Source organism: Apis florea, unplaced genomic scaffold (assembly GCF_048593485.1).
Source record: "Apis florea isolate Af1SG1 unplaced genomic scaffold, ASM4859348v1 contig_2495_pilon, whole genome shotgun sequence".
Lineage (NCBI taxonomy): Eukaryota > Metazoa > Arthropoda > Insecta > Hymenoptera > Apidae > Apis > Apis florea.
The window spans coordinates 3,686,105-3,711,411 of record NW_028256595.1 but is presented as its reverse complement, the minus strand read 5'-3'; the positions used below and the strand labels follow the sequence as shown (position 1 = coordinate 3,711,411).

Here is a 25,307-nt window from a genome sequence, read left to right as displayed (position 1 = left end):
CAGAGAAAGGGAAGGGAGGGGTGGAAACGATGGAGCGGAATTCGGTGTATATACGTGGCGCTGAGCGACAACTCGCCGAGTCCTGTATCGGGAAAACTTGCCACTCGTTTATACGACTATCGACCCCGCGCGCGAGAACTTGGACTGGTACTTTGCGAATGCGGCAAGAGTTGAATGGCCCTTGGGAATCGAAGCGATGGGGGAGGAGAAATTCGTAGCTGCAAACGAGTTCGAAAATTTGCTATCCTTTTTTTCCGACTACCGCGCGGGGATGTAAGATTGGAGAAAATTGGGAGCGCGATATCCTCGTGGCGCGATCGAATTCGAACGAGCGATGCAAATAAATGGTGAAGGGGAAATTAACCGAGGCGGCGTCAAAATACGAAAAATGCCACGTTGACCGATCGTCGTCCCTCTCCCTTGCCTCGAGGTTTAACGACCCGTGAAACGAGCCACGGTGAAGATACTGCTATAAATCACCGCGTATTTAGCGGCTAAAAGCTGCGTTTAAGGTTGTTTTATGAATGGCCACGAAGGTGGAACGAATATCTCGTGCCCGGTGCTCATACGTTTCGTGCTTTAAAGCCGAGCAAGGGGTTGTTCCAGTTTTGGATAAGCCGTTGAATAAAGGGCGGAGTGGCGAGGGTAGGGGTGGTGATGGCGCCCGTTCGTCTGCCGCTCCTGGTCGATGCCTTCCTTCAACCCCCTCCTCGTTTCCCGCTTGTTGTTATCTCCCAACTTCTCTCTCTCTCTCTCTCTCTCTCTTAATATCTGTATCGCGATATTCGTAGCCGGCCATGATTCATTTATACCGGTAACGGTGTAATTCGACGATCATGAAACGTTGCTCGAATCACGTGCAATCAGAGAAAAAGGAAATGGAACGATCAAGTTCTGTGAAGCGAACGCTTCGACCGCCTAAGTTTTAATGCCGATATCGATTCGACTTCGTATCCACGTCGTTTTGTCAATTTTGCGCGTCTCGATCGTTTTATCATCCCCGTATTTTGACCACGCACATCGTTGTCGACGGCGTATTTCATCATCCGAGGGAGAAAGAAGAGGAATCGATCTGTTATTCGTCGAATTACATTGTTTCTTTGTTTTAAAAAAAAAAAACCACAGGAGGAACATTTGTTGATCGTTACGATGCTCGGCGAAACACGAAGGCAAACATCACACGAGCTATGCCGACAGAGAAAATGCATTGTTAATATTTGCACCTATCGCGCTATTAGCGCTGATCAATTCGAAACTTGTTACACGATTGGGATTGAAACGAAGTTTAACGTGGACGATGGAAAGTTGTGGCGAATGGAACGTGTACGAGCGGATTTTGCAAATTAAAAATGTTGGGGGAGGAAGAAGAAGAAAGAGAGAGAGAGAGAGAGAGAGAGAGAAATATCCTTTCTCGAACATATACGTATACATCTATTAAATTCAATATAGATATCGTACGTCTGCATTATATGCGGATGACAAATTGGAATATCGTTTCAATTTTAAATGGAGGATATAAGCTACACGGTTCATTAATCTTTAATAACGATATCATTAAACGAAATTATTGAAATTTATCCATACGATGCGTCACTCCCCATCGAACGGAACGTTGTATCTCTCTCGAATGATTTTCAGAATAAATTCACCGACCAAATACGCCGTTGTCCAAGATTTCGTAACGTTATCTTCGAACGAATATTCCGTTCGCGTGCACGCCGTGTACAGTAATAGTGCATATAGTAAAGGATCGTTCTTCCTTCTATCTATTTGGAATCCAACGACTTGCAATTGTCTTTTTTTTTTTTTTCAGAAAATTAAATCGCTTCTTCGATTCTTTTCCATTCTCTCTCTCTCTCTCTCTCTTTTCCATCTAATAATCGTGAAACGTTATACTTCCGTGAGATCGAACAAAGCTGACGCAACGTTAACGAAAATGGCCATGAACCGATGGATGTATATTCCAAGTTGCAACACGGAGATTCTATTTCAGTCGCGCATTCCACAAATTGCGTTACAAGTTTGCCCCTCGCTCTTATAATTTTCAAAGCAACGATGATGCAGATAGAAAATCCCTCCGTTTCAACCGGCTGGTCCGGATAACACTGAATTTACAAGGCGCGAAACGAGAGGAACCGATAGGATATTCAGCGAACATCCCCCCGGTGTTATTTCCGAAAATAGACACGTTGAAAATTGGTAATCGATCTCGGGTGTATATTATATATATATATATATACACCCACGCGCTGTGTTACGCCAATGCACGCTGCACACGCTCGAAATTCCGGTCAGGAATTTCTGGAACTCGAACTCTACTATGATTTCTCGCGGTGTAATCCGAATTCCCATGAAATATGTATGTCGCAGATAGCCCGATACACAGACGATCGAATTAACGGCAGATCATTTTCCTCCTCCATTTCTCGCTTCGATGCGAAAGCTCGAGATCCAGCTGGAGAAAGAGATCGACTCGTAACAACGCCACGTTTCACGCCACGTTCACCGTTTCATCGCCTCGACTCCGTTCCGTGCAACGAGTTTCCCGATCGTATTAGATATTATCGCCTCTCTTTTTTGTATTTTCTCCTCCTCCTATATATCAGCTGTCGACTTTGTTTACGCCGCGCTCTCCTATCCGGTTTTTTTACCTTTTCGGCCAGCGAACGTTTCGCCACGTTCGATGATTTACGGACGCGATAACGCACGAGACGGACGCCACCTCGAGTCGATTAAACGAACGGCGGCGGCGCGACGTAGGTTGGAGGCGAATCGTTGATGCGGCGAACGTGAGATCATCCGGCGTATCCACGCCCACGCGATTCACCAGTGACGTCATCACTCGGACAGCAGGCTCGCTCCACGCCGCCAATGTCTCCGTTGCCTGTTGGATCGCTTCTGGTTTTCTCCTCGTCACAGTCCATTTACGCCGGCTCTCGAGCTCGATCCACCGCGAGATTCTATCCATTTTCACGCTCCTTCTCGAATTTTCTCCAACAGCGAACGAGAGGTTGTGCGGATGGCGCCGGTGAGTTTTCATTTTTCGCCGTATGAAAATTTCACGATCCACGCACCACGTGGAAGAGAATCGTCGAATACGTTTCCCTCGCGCGGATATAATTTCGCGACGTGTCGAATCGATGTCTTCTTTTTTTCTTCTTTTTTCCTGCTCTTTTTCACGAGCGAATCGAATGTTATGCGTTCGTGCCTCGTCGGTGCGCGTGTGAGCGTGCACGATAGCGAGATATATCATATGCGGGCGTGTGTGCATTAATTTGCGCGCATTTCACGATAATCGGGATGCGGGATTGTATTGTTGTTGTGGAGGCTGTGTCCAGCCTTGTGCCAACTCTTTTGTTATCCGGACGGTGTTCGAGTTTTGTTCCCGACGGCACCTTTGGTCACGTTATTCGGTTTTCGTGGTCGGTTCCTCCCGAAAGAGTAACGAGCTTAAAAGTTACGGCGGCCACGCCAACGCCGATTCGACACGTTTCTCTTCTCCTCTTCCTCTTCTTTAAATGTATACTCGTAGCGAGTGTAGTATTCTTCCTCTCTTCCCTTCCTTTTCCTTCTCCTCGATTCAATTGAACGAATCGTCTCGTCGGATGTATATCGTTTTCGGTGGGGTTGGAAAGTCGGGTTGGGGAAAAGGTGACGATTTAAAACGATTAACCTCCTCCCAACTCCCCTCCTTTAACTCGATCCGGCGTAATCCCGCGACTTCGTTTAATCCGTAATCTCGGTTGAATCTCTCTGTTGACGCAGGTAGTCGGGATCGAGGCGTTGCCAAGGTCACGAGGGAGGAGCTGAGGTCATCGCTGCACCTATGTTGTGCGGCGAACTGCTGAACGGCGGGCTCGTGAGTAGCGGAGCGGTACCGGTGATTCCCCACGGTCTCTTAGGATTCTGGTTGCCCGGCTGTTTACGCGCCACCAGTCCGACCTCGCTCAACTCGTCTTATCTGACCCTGTTGGCCGAGCTTCTGGCCACGGGCCACCAGGATCGTCGTCGAAACGAGCCGATGGACCTCGCGAACAGGAGCCACCAGGCTCCCACCAACGGGGCGCTCGACCTTGACCTCGACCTGCACGCCGACGACATCGACGAGAACGTCTTTCTCGGTGAGTAATCGCATCCATCCTCTTCGTTCTATTCGTTTCTTCTGTTCCACGTCCGTAACGGGAACGTTACGCGTATAAAAATATCCTTTATAACTCGTCGAAACGAATCGATTCAACCAGGACGATATCGTATTAATTAACATCGTTTCGAGGTCAAGGAGATAAAACGTTCCTCGTTTAAATGCATGCATTTTAATAAAGGCGGCTCGAATATCGAAACGCGGACTACTTCCAGCGATACTCGAATCGATTTCATTTCTTCACCGAACCTCGGATTTCTTTGTCTTCTCCTTTCTCGCTTTCGACCAGCCTAGATACGAATATTATACATCGAAGTTCCGTCCGACGCAATCGTCGAAGCGCTGAATCCAACGCTCTACATCCATCGCAGCACGAAATACTCGATAGCCGATCGCGCGATCATCGTAATCCCTTTATTTCGAAAGTGTAACGTTCCATTCCGTTGCGAGGAACGAGAGAGAGTCGTAATTTTTCGCGTTGATACGCCGCCGTGACGACATCGCGAAAGTAGCCGTGCGTTGGCAGAAGTGAGCGGGATAAACACGTGTGTCGGTTGGAACAGCCGCTGTAATATCGCTCGTTTTTCGTCCAATCTCTTGGCACGATTCGCGGCAGAAGAATGCACCGTCGAACCTTGTATATCACGTTCGACAAATTTCAAGCTCGCGTATTAAATCTCGAAAGAAGAACGTTTTCGCGAGATGACGACGCTGCTCGAATCCATTCGAATCGAGAAAATATAGAGAGATACATATATATATAGAGAGAGAGAGAGAGAGAGAGAGAAAGAGAGAAAAAGAAAGGTTTATTTTAAAACCGCGACGTATTCGAGCCGGCACGATACATTTCAATCATCCCCGCGACAAAACGTTCGCGGCACAGCCCTATGAACGATCCAGCTTTTTGGCGATCGACGGCATTCAGACCAGAAAACATCCGAGTCTGGCCGGCGTCCAACCTCTTTTCTTTTCTTCTTCGTTGCCTTTTTTTTCTCCCCCTTCCTCTTCCTCCTCCTCCTCCTTTTCTCCCTCGTCCAATCCTCCCTCTCCTTTCCACCAGCGTTGCTGGCCCGCAAGAGAACTCGGCCTCTCCTCTAAATAATGGAGGAACGTTAACAATCTTTGCAGCTGTTTATCAAGATTTAGACCCTAACGGGTCGTTAGGCGAGTACGTTGCCGCTTCCCTTCCCGTCCCGTTGACGAGAATTTAAGGATGTCCTATATTAACAGGAGACTTGGTTGGCCAGACGGATCGTGATTCTTGCCAACCCCTTCCCCCCATTACGTCTGTCTGTCGTCGGCGGCGCCACTTTTAATTCCCTCGATTCTTCTTCGAGAAGAATTGCAGCTCGCGCGCGGAGGAAACTTTTCCATGACGAAAGGACGAAAGAGCACGCGCCTATTCGAGATGTGGGATCTATAAATCCGGATTTTCCGCGAAGCAACAAGTTTTCTGTTGGAACTGTAAACAAAATTTTTGTCGATCCTCGAGGAGATTTACGTCCTCGAGGTACGTGCGCGCGACCCAACGCCTCGTCTTTGCCCGCGATTAAGCTTCCTCCGTCCTTCTTATCGGTTCTACCTCACGGCTCAAACCCGCGTTTCCAACTATCTTAATAAATCCCGTCCCGTGACACCAACCACTCTCGATGGTTGGTCTTCTCTGGAGAAAAATGGACTGTCGATCGGTTCGCTTCTCACTTGGTGGTGGACTCTTTTAATTCATCGAGGATAATGCGCTTTCATCGAGATATCCGCGGCAAACGATTACGACAATCTCTTCAAGAGGAGAAGGAAAAAACGAGTTACGAGTTTACTGTTCGAGTATTCGTTAGCCGCAAAATTTTCGTTGGAGCACCGTTTATTGGAACGCTCGATTAACTTATCGGTGAAAAGTCGACTCTCTTCGATAATTTTAGGAGATCGCGCAAGGAAATTTCGATCTTGTTCGCGCGCTACAATTACAGGCTTGACATAATTCACGTAACAAACTCGTGGGCCCATTATGGGTGGCGACCAAAGTCTCCTTTGTGCTTCACGTTCCTAATCGGAATACTATTCCCCAACCGTCTTATTCGACGGAATAATGCATTATCGGGGATATGAACCGGGCTCGAGGCACGAAAGTGGATTTTCGCGGCCGCTCCGAAACCGCTTGTCCCCCCCCTCGCTGAAAAGTGGATGCGAGTTTGATGACAACGTCTCGTTTCGTCATCACGCCACACGCCGCGCGCCCCAAACTTGGCAAAATTGAATCGAACCCGCCGAACAACCTTTTATCGCTCGCCAATTCTTGAGCTTCGATTTGGCGGCGTGCGAAAGGTAAAGAAAAAGAAAACGAAAAAAAGGTACGATTCTGAATGAAAAAAATAATTCCTATTCGAAGGTTTCTCACTATTTCGTTCCTCGAAATAAACGCGAATAGAGTTAAAAAGGAATTTTTCCGTGATATAATCGAGAAGATCGCTGCTTTATAGAAGAGTTGCACAAAAGGACGGATCGTAGCAGTGGTTAATTATATCCAGAGCCATAGTCGGAATAATAGTTGAGATCGAGAACGGAAAGAGCGAATCCGTTTTGAAAAACATTCCGTGCGAAGCGATTTCGAGTGTATTGAAACTATTCGAAATGCATTTTAATTATTAGGGGAAAAAATCAAGAAAAAAATAATTTGGAATATATCTTCTCATTCTCTGGCCATTCATGTTTGAGACGTATCATTTTATGGACGATATAAATTTTACTGGTCGATCGAACAGGAATCTCGTTAAAGGAAAATAATCGTGCACGCCGGGTTTTTCAATTAAATTTCGATCGGATCTTGCGATTCCAAAAAGAGAAAGAAAGAAGGAAAGAAAAAAAGATTTCTTATTAAGAGAGATCGAATCGAACTTGCGAGTTTGTTAACTCTTATCGGTTGAACAGCGACAATCTCTGAGCATGGCCTTGGTCACGAGAGGTTATAACGGCTGATAAAAATACGACGAAGCGTGGATGACGCGGCAAAGATATATTTCTTGATTATCTCGAGAAGTCGGGTGAAATAATAAACGCGAAACGGAACGAACCGGGAATAAAGAAAAGTAGAGAGAGGGGGGAAAAAAAAAAAGAAACGAAGCGAAATTGAATCGATCCTCCCCGATTCGTATTGAAAATTACTCGGCAAATTAATTCGTTTGACGAAGCACACGATATATATGCCATTTCGCCTATGTATCTACACGACAGATCGTTCTCCTCCTATCGATCGAACAAACGTTTCGATTCTATTCTTCGTTCGTTTTCTTTTTCCCGTTTACACCTCGCGAAGAGGAGGGAGGGGGCCGCGTGATTGAACGCGTAAACGAACGAAGAATGGAAGAGGGAGAAAAGAGTAAAAAAACTGGGTAACAAAGATAGAAAAAAATAAAATAAATGAAAGAGAAAAAAAGGGAGGGGAAAAAAGAAAGGAGGAGGCGCAAAAGCAGCCGATTTATAAACGCGTATATCGGGCTTAACACAATCGAGGTGGCGTGTTCGGCGGGGGATAAAATTGAGAAACGAGTCGGAACCAAAGTCTTTGAAAGCGGGAATCGAAAGCGAACATGTAAATGGAATTACAAATTTTATTACACGAGACCGATCAAAGTGGGAACGAAACACGTATTGGCTGATGTGGCAGAAAAATGAGAAGGACGCGCGATATCTGGCGTGATAGGCTGTTAATAAAATTGATCTTCCCTACATTCGATACCACGAAACGAAAACCGTGTAAACGCGTCGCGTTAGATTATTTTTCGTCTCGATCTCGAGAGAGAGAGATAGGAAAAATCGAAATTTTTATTCGATATAATCGGATATATCGAAAACGAGGAATTGAAACGCGTTAACGTCAAGGATGAATGCGTATCGTGGACAAAATTGATTTATCTCGGCGAGAAATGCGACACAAAGCGGCATCGCGGTTCCCTCTCCCCGTTTGCCGAATAAATACTCCAATCTGTCGCGGGTAGCGCGGATTTTTCTCGTCCCGCTCGAGAGGCCCGGCTAAAATATGGGAATACGTGTGCCGTTCGAGGACGACGACGATGGCTACGACGAGGGAAAGGGTGCGAGCGAAAGAAAAGAAAGGAAAGAAAGAAAACGAAGAAGGGGAGTGGAGGATGGCGGCGCGCGAGACAGACGCGCGGGAAAATGCGGGAGAGGAGGAAGAAAGGAGGTGAAGGGAAATGATGAGAAAGGTAAAAGGGAGCTAGCGAAACTCGACAATGGGGAAGGGTTCCTAGAACAGACCCCCGATGTTAACGGACGGGGGAGTGAATGAAGCGAGACGGAAAAGCAAAACGGGAACAATGGCCGCGGTATTATTTTCTGTTTGCTGCGTCAGACCAACTACCACCCACACCCCCCTTCGTTCGTTCGTTCGTTCGCTCGTCCACCCCCGTTTCTCCCTTCCTTTCTCTCCGCCATTCTCTCTTCTCCACCCCTAATATTTCTCTGTTCCTTTCTCCGCTTCTTCCCACGTTGTTGCAACGCCGCTATTCCGGACCAGAATCCAAGATTACGGGCTCGATATTTGCCAAATAAAACGAATAATCCCCGCCTGGCTTGGCCGTTTCGTTCGATAGACCGGAATAAATCAACCTTTGCTTAATTTCTTTCTGGCTGACTCGATCCTCCTCGACGTTTCGGCAAAAAGGACGTGCTTCGTTATCGTATTTTGCCCCAACGTGTCCCTCCAATTAAAAGAAATATTTAGTCCATTAACTCGTTGTTCCATTAACTTGTTTTCATCTTATTACTTTCACGAAGAAAGATCGTCGAATAAAAATATTTTATATATATATATATATAAGCGAGGAAAAGGATTTTTAATATTTCGAACGAAGCGTTAACAATTGTTCACAACGCTCCGCGTTACGTTAAATAATAGAGGGATAGATCTCGTTACCCATTTAAGGGCTGGAATATCGTATTTTTACGAGGTTCGTGGTAAGCACGCGAAACACGGTGGTGGGGTAACGAACGCGATGTTTGTCGAATAAACGAACGATAAATCCCCTCGTATCCCGATCGTTTAATCCGTGGGGAAGGGACGGCTCGTAAACTACTCAGGTTTATCGACGAACTTCGTCAAAGCGGCTGTATCTGGAAATTAGCGGCACGTACGTGCCGCGATCGATCTCCTCGTCTTCTTATCTCGCGGTAAAATTCGATATGGCGAGGGGTGGCGCGACGAATTAACGGCCGATCAATGATTAAAATGTTTTCCATCCCTGGCCACGGAGATCCGCCGACAGTTGCGAACCCTCGTAATTGCACCCGGTCTCATTTCGTTCGCGTTCCAGATTTATTTCTTCTATTCCGTTCATCCGTCTCTGTCCCGATCGCGGTGGATCCGACCGAGACCGCCTTTTGTCGTTAATCATTTCCGTGCTCCTCGTCAGGGCCGTCTGCTCCTCCCTTCTGGAAACGAAACTGTTCTCGCAATTAAGCGCATTCAAAGGAAAGGCCTCCCCTCCCCGCTTCCTGCCGAGCACTCCGGTACACGTGCTTCCGCCATTGCTCGTTTCGCGGCTAATTCTCGGCCTTTTCCTCCTTGTTCCATCGATAGCATCGAAAGTAGGACGCCGCTTTCCATTCACGTCGATATTTTAATATCCTTGGCGAAACCGATGCCGACCACGCGTTCTTCCATTCCAGCTTTTATCGCGATACTCGACTTTTCTCTTCTCTTCTCTCTCTACGTGCGTTTATTATTATTATTATTATATATATATATATGCAAACGAATAGACGAGTAGTATTTTTTTTTTTTTCATAACGAAAACTTTTCATCGGGTACGCAACGTTCGTTTCGTCCCAGTCGGAAGGAAGGATATTCGTGAAAAATAGAGCGTGGCGCGGTACACGATTAAATATTCGATTCCCCGCCGATATTTTATTAATTCCGGGAAAAATCATTCCCAATGGGGAACGAGGGAAGATGCGTGTGTACGATCGCGGGTGAGTTGGGAAGAGTTGGGAGGGGGATAGGAGGGCGGGATTCGGGTCGAGTTTTCGTAGCGGGTATAGAAACTATGACTCCGGAAATCACCGGTAGGCTTTAAAACGAGGACGAGCATGCAAATTGCACCTCGTGGATGGGTATGTACGTGTATATATATATATATGTGTGTGTGTGTATATATAGAAAGAGGTATGTAGAGGGTGAAGAGACTCGTTCCGTGCCAGTTTTGCCGCGGGGCTTTGGAAACGCGGCGCAAAAGTCCTGTCGGGGGATCGAAGTGGCGTATAAGGTTTCCCTCGAAACTCGGTGTACGTGAATATGAAGCGAGGCTGACGAGGAGAGATCCGGGAAAGAGGCAAGCTCGCGGCTCCCTCGAAGCCAGATTTTCAAAGCGCGAGGAGAAGAACCGGCGGAGCCATTCACCGCCTCCTACTCGTTGTCGTCTCGAATCCTGTACGTTTATCTCGCTCTCCTTTCCTTCCTTCCTTCCTCGTTCTAATTTTCTATCCTCCTCCTATCGATCCCGTTCGATTTCGTTCTCGAGCTTTCCGCGTCTCGTTGAAATAGCGGTTTTTGAAAGAAAAATTTGAAGAAATTTTTCCACGCATCGATCGAAAAGGAGGAGGAAGGATCGATCGAGGCTCGCGTGCAACTTGAATTGCGGCGGGAATCGCAAATTGATAGCTTCGGATAAGGTAATTAATGCTTTCGGAAGAAATTACGTTCGATGTAATTCGGCCGGTGTACCAGCTGTTAGTCTCGAAGAGGAAAAGGAAAGAGTCGAAAACGGGCTGGACGTGGATAATGAGAGTGGAATAATGGGAGATCGAAAGCCTCCATTTCCTCCTCATCCTTTCCTCCCCTCCCTCATTCTTTCTTTCTTTCTTTCGATCCGTTCCAATCTTCTTCCCCGCAGCTCGTCATTTACGCCACGCGAATCAACTATTCTTTCTTGTAATTAAATATTTGTCGGATAGGAATCGATGAATAGATATTTACCTTCTCGATTCACCGATAATTTTAACGTTCCGGCCACAACGTCCGTGGATTTATTCTCGTGAAAACACACGGGGGATACACGCCGGATAATGAAAACTCGAGGATGTCCAACAACAATTATTCCTTCGAAAAGCTTGTGGAAGAAATCGATAGATCACGCGCGTTTGGTTAATATAATTTCGTCGATGGATCTCGTCGAGGATGGCGCCGGTTAAGAAGCAATTCGGATGAATTTATGGGTGGTCATGGATTAACACGGTCGGTTGCAATAAAAGTCAGAGAGATTTGGTCAGTTCTCTTTATCCGTTCTCTTTAGCCGACCGTCTTTTATCCTCCTTCCCTTTTCTTCCGTTCATTTCTTCCGTTTCCTGGCCTGGAAAGGAAGATCCTCCTCTCCATCATGCTCGCCGCTCTTTATCTCCCGTTCTTCAACCCTCTCTCGCGCAAGTTTCGGCGTTCAAAATGATTCTCTTCTTTATTTCACGATTTCTTTGTACCACCCCCCTCGTCTTCTTCCTCCCTTCTTCCCACGCAGACCTCGAGGAGAGAAAATAAAGAGAGGAACGAATACCATCTTCAATCCCTCTTTTCGCGGCGAAAGAGCACCGCAATCGGCATTAAACCATCGGAATATTCCTGTTTTCTCCGGCACTCCGACTTGCTTCTCGCTCGCTATTATCTCTTTCTACCACTTTTTTCTTGACGCATCGGATAAAAAAGGCTGGTGGGCGTGACACAATACGTCCTTACGAGCAGATTGGTTTCGTAGAGCGCGAGCATTTACCGCGACAAAAGGCGGAGGAAACAAAGCAAGAGCGACGATTAACGAAATGGAAGAGGGAATGGGACGAATGTATCGTAATTTACGATCGCGTTAGAACGAGAACAACCCATGTTATGGAACTCCGTTGTACTCCTTTCTTATAAAAAAACACGTAATCATCGTAACGAAGCGACGTTGACTTCGATGATCCAATCCTAAGAAACACGAGATCGTTTCTTAACCATTCAATTCCACGAAGAAAGATCGATCATCGATCGAAAGATTTTCGTCGATTCCCTCGTCGAGACAGCGCGTACACAGACGCGTATACGACGCAAATTCGATTCTCGATACGCTCGAGCGCTTCTTGGGCCGACCACTTTGCGTCTTATTCTACTCGAGAGTTTTCCACGCAACGGTGTACTTGCCCTGCACCAAGTTTGGAGTTTCCGAGCGAGGAGTTGGTACGCCGTTAAAACCGGTGTACACATACACGTCGGGAAGTGTACGTCGAAGACATTCGGATCAGCGATTTCCTAGGGAAGGAGGGCTCCATTCTGGTTCCGTTCTCCCGTCCGCACAAATCTTCCCCTCTCTTCCCCTTTCGTTTTATCAGAACGAAAGCCGGAAATACCGATGCAGACGGAAATATCCAGGCCGCATTCCTCCGTCGTATCGGGCCGTCGCTTTGCGAGAACGCGAAATGGAGTCCCGGGGAACCTCTTTCAGTCGGATATGTGATCGCGTAATGGACATAGTAGTTCCCCCTACAAGCAAGACCTCTTCTCTCTGCCCGCCCAGTCGAAACGGATTTAATTCGATTTTTCTTCTTTTCTTTCTTTTTTTTTTTTTTTTTTTTTCTTTAGACGGTGGCGTCACGAAATAGGGATGAAGGGTGATTCGACGCGACGAATAGGATTAGCGATTCGACGTTTCGTCTTTTGCTCGTCTTCCTCCACGCTTCCTCCTCCTTCCTCCCACTCGGGCCGAGTCCAATCCATGAAAGACCTTGGTTTCCTTCCTCTCCCTCCAATTCCCCTGTTTGCCTTCCCCGGCATTTCGTTTCATTTCGCCGAGCACCGAGTTGAAATCGCATTTGGGACAGGACAACGGGGAACATAAGACAGAGAAGAAAGAGAGAAAGGGGTAGGGAAGAAAAGGGTAGTGGATGGGTAACCGGAACGTGTCGCTAACGTAATAACATTTCAATTCGAGGACGGAAATTGCCAGAGGGCATGGCAGCACCGTCCCCCGTAGTTAGAAGATGGTGGTGGACTACCATCTCCCTTCGACCATCCTGCGTCCAGCCTCGTCTCCTTCGATTCTTAACGCGAGCGAGTAGGAGAGAAGTCGCGTTACGTAAAACGTCGAATCGAATCGAATCGAACAGTTTTCTTGGTTTCTTTTTTTTTTCTTTTTCAACTCGCGTGAAAAAATTCCCGCGTTTAAATGGCGGCGCGTTAATTATTACGCCACTACCACCACCACCATGCCTCCTCGGCACGGAAAGAAGCGTGTCACGATTTTTTCGAAGTCGCGACACGGCGAGCCGAGAAATAGGAAAGAGGCCGCGCGATGGGGGTAAGGAAACGGAAAAAGGGAACAAAAATAAGCGAAAAACAGGTTGCTCGGTGAAAACGCGAGGCCCCAAATGAACCCACCGCTGCGTCGCGCAGCCCCGTAATTGCGTTCACTGTCGGCGTCGCTTTTAATTAATGCGACATACTTTTTTTCATCGCTAAAAAGTGCCACATCCTCGTAATCCACGCTTGCCCCTTGCCTCCACCTCCCCCAACCCTTCGCCCCCTGTCTACTGCGGAGAGTATGAGCGGTGGGTGATCGTTAAATGGATGAAAAACAAAAAAAAAATATGCAAACCCTCCAGGCACCCTTCTCTTTTTCTCCTCTCCCTTTCCCTCCTTTCTTCCTCTCTTTCCTTTCATCGCTATTTTCCATCTTCCCAGTTTTCTCTCCCCATTCTTTCCTCCCTTTTTTGTCTTGCGCCATTTCTCTCTGCCACGCCATTCCTCCGAGTCCTTGCGGCGGGGAATAAATCCAATCGAATCGACCACGTACTTTTCTTCTTTTCTTCCAGTTTTCGAATCTATTTTTTTTTTTCCCTCCTCCTCCTTTCGCCCGCTTTTCACCCTTCCGTTTTCGTCACGACTCCACGTCGTAGCTGCACTCCTCCCTCTCGAGAGTATTAATCCGCGTAACCTACATGCGACCGGGGCGTTGAACGAACGATGAAAAGGACGACGATAAAAAACATCCAGTGGAGGATTGAATGCAAGACTCGAGCCACGCTCGCTGTCGTTGTCGTCGTGCTGCGCGTCTCCTAAAAATACGATGGCCGTCACGCTGTGATTTCTTCATTTTTTTTTTTTTTCCTTTTTTTTTCTTCCCCTCTTCGGCCGGAGAAAAATCCGAGAATCTCTTACCCGACAGCTTGATCGTTTAATTCCGGAATAAATTCGTCGAGGCGATTTCTTCGAAGAGAGAGAGAGAGAGAGAGATGAAATATCGGCCCGTTTTATAGCTGCGAATTAACGCGGTTGACGTTTACGCCTCACTTTTATCGCGTCACTTCTCTCTGTATTTACTCTGTCCTTCCCTTCGAATCGACAAACATCTCGAATTTCAAACAGTTTGTACACACAGTGTGTACCCGCGTGTTCGTTCCACGATTGATACAGTTTCTTGATCGGTGGACCAAGTGTATGTACTCACGGTTATTGCCCCACTGACACCTACACTCTCGCTCGAGTTTTTTCGCGTTCCTGTCCAATCCACGGACAGCCGCGATATTCAACGCGATACTGTTCCTAGGGGTGATTCGTGCGGACCATCGAGCGCATCGTTTCCTACGAATCCACGGAACGTGAATGCACGGATTCACAGATCCCGTATCTTTGCAAAAAGTGTTGTTCGATCTTGTTCGAAGATCATAGTATTAATCAGGATACCTGTTTTTATCGCGAAACGCGCGTGTGAAACATGTAAGAAGAGACATAAATTCACGCTTCTTTTTTTTTTTTTCTTTTTTTATTAAAAAGCTTCGAAAAGAAAGGTTTCGCTTTTGCAAAAGTGGAGTTTATTATCGATGAAGCGCGATTACGTTTTTCATCGCGATAACGGTGGCCGTTCGCGAAGGGATCGTAAATTTATAACTGTTCCCGGCCGAGCTGGAAAATCACGCGGATATTCACGCGGAATTCACGTGCAATGACACCGAGATAGAGCAGTGTAAAAAAAAAAAAATAATAAAAAATGTAGCGTATATAGTTCGCAAAAAAAAAAAAAAGAAGAGAAAAAATAGAGAGAAAAATCGCGAAAAGGTTGTATTCCGCATCGATGATTCTTAACGCGATGGAAACAGCGGGAATATCGGATGTCGGGCAAACGTGACTTCTCGCGAACTCGATTCTCGAAAGAGGATCCTGGCCAATCTATGAACGAGCAACGATCGCTCGCGTTGAAACGTAATGAAAACGAAGGAAGAGGGGAAAAAATGATCAATCTCGTTAGAAGCGCGCTTCCTTTTTTTCAATCTTTACCGCCATCTCACGTTCTCTCCGCCGATGCGGCAGATTCGACCGGACGAAAAACCAATACATTTGCAGCGGGGCTGAAAAGAGCGGCGCAAAATGGATTTGAAATTAAATTGCGACGCGCGATTATTAAGTGCTGGAACGCGCTTTTAATTACGCGTCTTTCCCGAGTTTGCTGCTCGCTTTTGGCATATCCAGCCAGAGAGAGAGAGAGAGAGAGAGAGTCAAAGGAATGGCGCAGCCTCCAAACCTGCCATTGCCCCGGTTTTTTGTCCCGAAGAAAGCTACCCACTGACCGAATGCTAGTTGCAAATGAAACCTCGAAGACGGAGAAAAAAAAAACGAAGAAGGAGAATGGAGGAGAGCGAGAAGGAAAAAAAGAGAGAAAGAAAAGAAAAGAAGAGGGAGCGAAGGAGCGCGTGTTTTTCGCGTTCCCGTTAACATTTACGTACGGCGAAACTCACGCTCCGATTCCCCGCAAACGTTGATTACGCGGCACGATGCCGGAATTTAATTTGCTATATGGATTCGATGAATCAATTTCATTAATGCGAAAATTACGAGGTGCATGGCGCATCCTGCTCGGTTAATAACCAATAATTACGTTCTGCTTATAAACGTCAAGTTAACCGGGTGGCCAGCATCGTTACAACGCTCGCGTATCACGCGTATCTCTCGTTGCCAGGGAATCGAAGATTCCCCGAACCTTGTATTCCCAAAACGTTTCTATCTCCGCCCATAAATCAGAGCGTATGCGAAACGGACGTCGATATATTGTCAGATTATACAGTTTTTCCCCCGATCCTATCGCCCGTTCATTGCCCTTATAAAATAATCCCGATCGTCTCTATTCACGCGAGAATATCCCCTGTTAATGGAGTCATCGATCGTTGCGGATGACGTTTTCGAAACGGTGGGAAGGCGAAAAGAGAGAGAGAGGGAGGGGGAGGGGGAGGCGGAGGATCATCGCGTCCCGTTCCTTTCTTCCAACCCTTTCATCCATCCACTCTCTCCCCGATCGAGCGTTATCGATTCCAAATTCGGTGGAAAAAACTAAGCCGAATCTCATAATCGATCATTTTCACGGCGAATAGGCAAACGACGAAGCGAAGCGAGAACGGTGGACGCGTCGATTGGTTCGAAGCGGCCGCGCACCTCGTTTATTCGTCAACTGTTTACGCCACGGATTAACTCGCGTTATTTCGAGTCCCCGGGAGGGTTGTTTGCCGGGGAGAAAAGTCTCTCGGTGGAGAGACGCAAATAAAAGGGGGAATGGAAAATTTTTACGACGTTCGTAAGATTTACGGACAAGTTCTTTTTTTTTTTTTTTCTTCTTTTTTTTTTCTTTTTTTGGACGCGCGTAAAAGTTTCGCCGGTAAATCCACATCTGGCAGTGGTGGCGATCCACCGGGTGACGGTTGGAATCGCGTGGCCCCGCTAAGACGATTTTCCCGTGGAAATTTTTCGGAGGAAAACAAGGTACACGGTTGATTTACCACACCGGGTTCACGCGCGCCTCGTCCATTTCCCTTCTTTCTTTCTTCCTTCCCTTCTTTCCTCCTCACTCTCTTCCTTTCAATCCCTTTTTATGCTCGGTGGAATTTCATTTCAACTAGAACACGGCCACCACGACGACACCTCGTCGCGTCACGTTGGAAAAACCTTCCACCCCGAGCGTGGAATACAAACACGGGAAAGTTTTCGGCGCTAACCTATTTCCCGGGGAGCGGGGGATGGAAAAATGGTGCTTGGCACGCGTTGCATCGTGTCGCAATTTATAGGGGCGCCACCACCCGTGTCACGTCCCGTGATCTCTTTTAACGAGTCGAATCGAACGTTTCCAATACAAACGCCTCTAAACGGATCATCTTCCATCGCGTTCTCAATTCGACCTTACTCGAATCGTGAAAACTACTCGTCTAGTCTTTCTCCCTCCGTCTCTCTCTCTCTCTCTCTCTCTCTCTCTTTTATATTCCTATGATTACACGAGTGCCGCGAGTACGTAATAGCGTTTAAACGGTCGGATATCGAGGGGAAGAGAAGAGAAGGAAAGGGAAGGGAGGAGAGGATCGCGGAAAACATGAAAGCGTGAAAGGCTCTTTTGTTCGTGGACGTGGTTCCCCGGTACTTTAATCTTTCCCCGAGGATCGGAAGGATCGACAGTCCTGCCACAGTTGCGTCACACATCGTCCCAAGATCGAACAGACCGCACGGCCATCTATCCCTTCCACCAACGTCTCCCGAGATCCGCGTTCACGGCTCGTTGCTCGCTTTGAGAACCCCTGCGGATGACGTCACCCGGCGCATGATTGGCCGAGCTAACGATCACGTGACCACTCGCTTGGCCAGCGTCTGGGGGGTTGTAGAGGGACGACTAAGGGAGAGGGTGGAAGCGAGCTCGAACAGCAAGGAAGAGAGAGAGAGAGAGAGAGAGGTGGAGCGTGGGAAAAAGGGGGTAGAGAAGGAAGAGAGGCTAGGAGGAGGAGGAGGACGGTTCTCTCGCGTGCACCAGGATCGGGGAGAAGAAAGGTGGAAGGAAAAAAACGGACGAAGTTGGGGAAAAGAAGTGGAAGAAGAGGAGGAGGAGGAGGAGGAGGAGGAAGAAGAAGAAGAAGAAGAAGAAGAAGAAGAAGAAAAAGACGAAGGGGATGGAAGGAAAGGAGACGAAACGATATGGAGGGATGATATTCGGAAGCGCGAGAAAAAGAAGGAGAGGAGGATATAGAGAGATTGGGGAGGGGGGGGGCATGGTGGGAGAAGCGTGGGGATGCGAGAGGGTGGAAGAGAATCGTTGGAAGGGGTTAGAATTGGTGGGGGTAGCCGCGAGTCTCGCCAGTCACTGCGACGACCGCGACGCCCCAACGTCTCGGGGTGCCATTTGTCCGCTACTGACCTTAAAATTTCGTCGTAATTTTCCTCCACACCTATTCGAGCCGATTTTCGAAGTACGACGGGATCACGGGACAACCCACGCGTTTCGCGGTGTTGCGGTGTTTGTATTTTTTTTTTTTTTTCTCCCCACGAAACGGACTCTCGAAACGTCGGTGGTCGTCGTCGTCGTCGGATGGGATCGAGATAAAAGCGCCGTGTTTCCGTAGTAGCGGTGGCGAGTTTCGTTTGTTTCTCTTCCGTCCTCTGTGATTTGTTGTTCGGCGTCCCTATCGGTCCCGCCGATACACGCGAAAAATGTGTTAGAAACTGTTCGCGTATTTTTTCTTTTTTTATTTTCCCTCCGTGCCAATCGAACGGGGATCACTTGCATCGCTTATCGTTCACCCGCCCGTGAATTTCGTCCGCGAGGAAAAAAAAAAAAAAGAAAAAAAAAAGAGAAAAAATGAGTTAACCTCGTGTGGAGAGGGTGGAAAAACACGGAGCCGTTCGTGCACGAGTTTCGCTTCGGGAACCAGTGGAGCTATCGAGGACATTTTTTATAGTTGCGTAAAACACGACCACGATGGTCATCCACGGAGTGAATCGTAAGTTATGCGCCCCCTCCCCTATCGTCGTCCTCCTTTCGAGCATATTCCCTGACTTTTTTCGAGAAAAAAAAAAAAAAAAAACAGAACACACGCCCTCGCACGTACTAAAACTCGCGTACGCGTGTCGAATGACACGCGCAACGTATTACAACGCGCAATATTTGTACAACGTGCAACGTGCATATATAAACGGGCCGATTTAAAAGTCATCGAATATGCTTCGCTCGTCTTTCTTTCTTCCTTCCCTCCGTCTGTTGTCGATGCGTAAATGTGCAATTAGCGATGAGCGAATGAACATACCCTCCCCTATACCCCTCTCTCCCCCCCTCCCCTCCCTGATCCCGATCAGCCGCCGCCGCCTGCTGCTGCTGCCGCTCGTTAAAAAGATATAATACATCCCTCCATGTGTCTGCATTTAAATGTGATCCAGCCGAACGCATTCTCGATAAGCCTGAAGCGAATCCCCGCGCTACGTTTGCTTGACAAACTGCATCCCATCTCAATTATCCCAAGATTATTCGTCGCACCGATTAATCGCGTTGTTTCGACGATCAACTCGGCCAATCCTCGCGGAAATCGGTTAACAGATTTCGTTTCCGTTCCGCACTTCGCGTTTTACTTTTTCGATCCTCCCGATTTTTTTCACCGCATTTACTTTACGTACTGTACGATATCGACCCTGACCAAACGCGCACTTAGCCAGGGTGAAAACGCGAAGAAACGTGGCCAGGCCACGTCTCGTCCTTACTGTGACGAATGACGAAGACGCTGGCTGGAAATCGCGACCATGTTTGATTCGTATCGCGACTTTAGTGTGTATATATATATATATATATATACGTATTCAGCCGTGGTTATCGAGGCCCCTCGGGAGAGAAGTGCTCGTTAAAGACGGCACGGAGATGACCTCTCTCGACGCGTCCACGCGAACACGTTGGGCGAGGAAAATAGTATCGCGCGCGAGAGCGGGTTGATGGCGACGACGATCGTGGAAATTCCTCTCCTCCCCTGGTCGCGGTTCGATGAGTTTGAAAGGCAGTGAGCGTTAAAAATACTCGAGAGGCTTCCTTCCCTCGATCGATTAACGACTGACTTTTACTAAGAATTTACGAGCCGTTGTTGAACCCGCCCGACACGCGATCCGACCACTCGTTTCTTTTTCATGGCTATCGATCTCGTATCGGACGGCCGATTGGTAAAGGAGAAAAAAGAACGATGTAAAAGTATGTAAAGTTTATTACGAACCTTTCGTTCTCGAGCGAACGAAGAGAAGAAACGAAAAGGGGGAGGAAGAGAGAGTTAAACGTTATGGGGTACAATTATCGACGGGGTTGGGCCGAGGACTTGGGTCTGGGGAAACGAATTTTCTCGGCTCCGCAGCTCGTAAAATTCGCGCACAACGCGTAAATATATATTAGCCGATTGTTGTATCGATACTCGATCGATCTTCTCGCCGTTTCCTACTCTTTGTTATCGTGGATTCTGCTCCTCTTTTCGTAGATACGTATGTCACGATTTAACGAGACGCGAAGTCTTTTTTCCACGCGATAATTCGATGCTTTCGATAGACAGATCGCACTCGTTTCTCTCGATTTGGAAACGAGCGAATATGTCGTTATGTCGTGGGAGAACAACTCGTGGATGATTAATCGAGCGAAGATACGATTTTTCTCTCTCACACAATTTCGCGACACGGTGACGGAAAAAACTAATTTTTCTCTTGGAAAATTGTATCTCGCGGGTCGGCGAACTCTCCCCCCCGCCTATTTGTTAATTATCGTATCCAATTCGTTAGTCATTTCCGTTCGACGCGCAATTCCCACCGAGAATTGGTCCCTGACCGGAGATTGGCGTAAGTAAATTTGCCTTCGTAGATATCGACGCACCTATATCGGAGGCAGCTTTACTCGGCCGAAGCTATTTCCATCGCGGGAAATATCGCAGACGCGATTAACCGAGAAACAATAACGCGAGACTCGTGTTCTTGAAAACGAAAAATCATTTAAAAAAAAAAAAAAAGAAAAAAAAAAGAAAAAAAGAAGGAGCGAACGCGAAAAAAAGTTTGCGAGAAGCTTGGCCGTTGCAACACGCGGCAAATTAAGTTTCTATCTGGCAACGCAACTGTGTAACGTGACTCGTGGATTATCTCGATTCGCAAACAAGAATATGGGTTACGAAATAATGCACTCTTATAGGATAAAAGAGTTTCGCAATCTGCATATCGCGAACAAGGTCACCCATCTTGTCGGACGGTCGAACGATCGTTACCGAAATATCGAGTTATAAATCGAGAGCTCGTCGCCAAACGATCCGAGTTGGACGGCGTTTTAAAGTTGAACGAGAAAGAGTACGAAATTCCATCTAAGCGTCGAGTCACGAATTTCCAATGGTTCTCTTTGTTAAAAAGCAGCCGGAACGATCGTGGCTCGAAAAAGGTATCCCATGGATGGCGTCTTATAAAACACAATTACGAGTCTTAACCAAGTTTCGGTGCACTTAATTAGTCGAAAGTTAGTAGCCTGCTTCGCCTCTGTCTTATCCCACTCCTTCCATTCGCTCCATCGGCCGTGACATCGTCGTTCCTACGCTGCTTGCTCCTTTTCCAGACTCTGTAATAACGAGAGAGAGAGATATAACTCGCATAGACCGCCTATCAACCCGCGGCATCTATCAACCTAGCCGCACCCTCGAAGAAAAAAGATCGCGATTTCGATAATTTCGAAAATTTAAATTCGTTCTGATAACGAATCGATCGAGTTTCTTACTCCTCTACTAATTAACTTTCGATTACACTTGTATCCACAAGGAGAGAACTTTCATCGAGAAAAGTTTCATCCTTTAATATTCGATGCACACTTTTTTATCCATTATTTTTGCGCAAACTTTTAAATCTCGACGCGTCGAATTCTCGTTTCGAACGACGCGGAAATTTCTCCTCCTTCCTTTCGTTGCACGAAAATGGCGGGCACAGGTTGAGAACGTCTCGAGTCGACCTTCGGAAGGTCTCGACCCTAAATTTCCATCCCTCACCGCCCGTAAATCGTCCGATGTAACTGGAGGTATCGTGGCGGCGTGGCAACAACGATACCCTCGTTGAAATACGAGCGGCGTACGCTGGCAACGGATCCGCGTACATGCATCAGACACGTTGTAACGCCTCGTAGATTTGTTCTGCGCGTCGCACGACCGCGTGCAACTCGCATTCCGTGTATGCAATGGCAACCGAGCCGGAATCCTTGGGATGCATTCGCGATGAGCCGCCTCGATTCCGTTCGTTCGCCGTCCTCGACGAGGATCGATCGCGCGCGCCATGAAAAATTACCAACCGTTTACTTTCTCCCCTCGACTCTTCTGATAAAGTAAATAATCGACGACGAGAGCCAAGTGTTGCTCTTCGTTACTGTCGCTTCGTTACGCGACGGAGTTAGAGTGGGGTTAATTCGTATTAAATTCGGGCGAAACGCGAATAGGAGCAGTCGTCACGCATGATAGAACGATTTCACGGTGTATTGTGCGCGCTTCCATTTGCGGATGCATACCGGTTTCATCACGCGCAAGAATGAGATTCCTGAGCCGTATCCACGATGAATAGTCGAGCTTTTCCTTCTTCTTCCAGCCAACCGTTCTTATAACACATTTTCCTCGCGATTCATTCGCGTGATTTTTCACGAAATTTTTCGTATCCCTCGGTTAATAACGAGAAATTTACCCAATAATTCTCTTCTCAATAATTCGTTCACCTCGCGCTCTACCGAAATCGGAAAATAATCACGAGGATCGAAAAAAAAAAAAAAAAGGAAAAAAAAGAAAAATAAAGAAACGTTACTCGAAACTTCGCTTCGAGTAACCGTCCGAAAAAACGACACCTGTATCGTGATATACGCGAGAGAATGGTCGGGGAAACGGCAGATGGGACGACATTCCCCCCATTCGCGATATCCGAGCGGGCAAACAAAAATCTAATACATATTTGTCCGCGGCTGCAGCTCGCATAACTGGCCAGTGAAGGAAGGGTGAATGGAAATGGAAGTGTGGAGGGTGGTAAGGGTGAGGGCCTCGATCTGCCAGCGCGACGACATTATCGGTTTCGCATCAACCTTAGTTTACTTCGGTTGCATGTGTCCTCCTCCATTCCTCGCTTACACGTGTATCGATGCGGCGGCGCGTGTGTCGCCTATAAATCCGCCTCTCTCCGCCAGAAACCAACTCGCCAGAAGGAACAACGTTAACCGGTCGTCGCCACGCTCGTCGAGGCAAGATTTCTTCTCCAAGATGAGAGAGAGAGAGAGAGGAGGCAAGGGTGACGTTTAAGGCGGCGTAAAAAGCGGGAGTTGCATTTGAAGGGAGAGGGAAGAAAGGTCGCGTCACGCTTTTACGATTTCCATTCCGGCCTTGACACACGGCCAAGCCCTCGAAACACGAGGGGCTACTTATTCAATATCGTGTTTGCCCTGGCCCACACTGTTTGCGCTCGCGAATCATATTCCGCTTTTCATACCGCGCGCACGGAGGGTCCTGTGCATCGCGTATCCACGCAGCAGGACGTCTTTATTCGATACGTCGACTTATCTCGACTGGCCTCCCTTAACTCTTCGTGGCCGAGGACGCGTTCTGACCCAACCTTCAACCCCATAGCCGCACCTATCTTCGAATCATCTTTCCACGATATTCCATTGGGACGTGGTTGTAAAAATGCTTCGGTCACTAATGTCATTCCACTTGTCCGCCGACTGAACGAGTGGCTCTTTCTTCTTTATTACACTTTTTTTTTTCTTTTCGCCTTCCTGTGTAACGAACAGCGTTGCGAATGTAACGTCCGAGTCGGTCGTTTGGCGGCCCGTAAATTCCGCCCGTGCTCTCGAAAAATTTCCGGGCAAATCGTCGCGGTAATATTCGAGACGTAAAAAGAGGGATAATAATTCGGTCGTTGGTGAGTGGTCTCTCGCGGTAGAAATTCGGTCCTTGCGCTGCGAGGGGAAGCGGAGAGATGGGGAGGGAGGGCAAAAAAGATGGAAAGAAAAAGGAGAAAGAGGGATATGTATATATATATATATATCTGCGGAGAAGGAGGGAGCGCGAGACGAGTCAAGTATCTCGACGACTTACTCGACGGTTTTTCAGAATGTGAGGAGGAACGATACGCGAGCACGAACAATCTTGCAAATTAACGGATCGCCCCGTAACGGTGAAAACACCGTTTACGCTCGCAGCCGTCACTTGATTTCCAAGTTCTTCAATTAACGAGACAAATTGGCTAAATGAAAGAGCTTCCGCCGGGTTAACGAGTGACGGTACAATTTGTCGCGCTTTATTCGTCCGGTTTCCCGGGGAATTCCAAGAACGAAGGCAAAGAAATAGCAGGGGGAGGGGGAGGGGGGGAGTGAGGTTTCCTCCGTGAAAGAGGAAGAGGAGATTCATCCTCGTTAAATCGTTTGCGTTAGAGTCTATCGGGCTGAGGCGGTCGAAGCGGCAGGTGGAGAGGAGGGGGTAGCGATTTTTCGAATTAATAGACTTGGGTTAAAGAGAGAGGAGGGGGGAGAGGGAGGGGGCGAGGTAACAGAGCTATGGGCCTGGCCTGTTCATGCATAATACATGCCACGCGCGGCAATATGTCGCCCTCGCTGCTTCCCTTGTTTTATGAATCCTTCTTGTCCCTTCAGACCGGCTACTTCCAACCGTTGCCGCAGTTTTTCATCGCCCTAGGCTTGGGGCGAGATTCGTCGTCGTCGTCGTCGTCGTCGTCGTCCTTGTTTTCTTTTTCGCAGAAGCACGCTTCCAGAGAGAGAGAGAGAGAGAGAGATTCGCTAACCTGAAACTCTTCTTCTTCGAGATTATTTCTCTCGTCCATGGTTGGTCTGGCAACTCGACCAGAGAATTTCGAATCGAGCGAAACATTTCGTTCCATTTTCAAGCGAATAGGAAGAAATAAGGAAATGGGCGTGGATCATCGGTCGAACCCGTTTCCGCGCGCTGATCTTCCTTCTTCCTCGGCCTTCCAAGGCGAGAGAAAATTTATGTTTGAATTGTTTGAACCGTCCGCGTGGTAGCACCTGGTGCGCGAAAGTATATATACCGTGTTGGCAGAAGGAAGCAGGAGGCGTGGTTGTGCAGCAGATTTTGCGATGTCCCCTTTTTTCTCGCGGCACGCCGACGAGATTCGGCCGACACGAAAGGAAGGGGAGGGAGGTCTGTCTTCCTTTATTAGCCGACTTACACCTGGTATTTTCTATCTATTAAATTCCGCTCGACGTCGTAAGAGGAGAAGGGTTGGACAATTACTGGAAGCCGTGATCCTATTTACCGGCTCGCAAAATTATGATGGTCGTAAAGTTAACGCTAGACGCTGCCAGGGTATGGAAGCGAAGAGAGCATCGCGGAGGAAAAT

General features: G+C 47.6%; 1 protein-coding gene across 1 annotated transcript in view; it reads left to right on the top strand.

Moving 5' to 3' along the window:
- Nucleotides 1-25,307, top strand: part of LOC100872195 (protein Fe65 homolog) — a 112,183-nt gene that overhangs the window by 20,314 nt on the left and 66,562 nt on the right. The window contains exon 3 of the mRNA XM_086906487.1: nucleotides 3,766-4,121. Coding sequence (XP_086762613.1) covers nucleotides 3,827-4,121 — 295 coding nt within the window. The 5' untranslated portion in view covers nucleotides 3,766-3,826. The remainder of the gene's footprint in view (nucleotides 1-3,765; nucleotides 4,122-25,307) is intronic.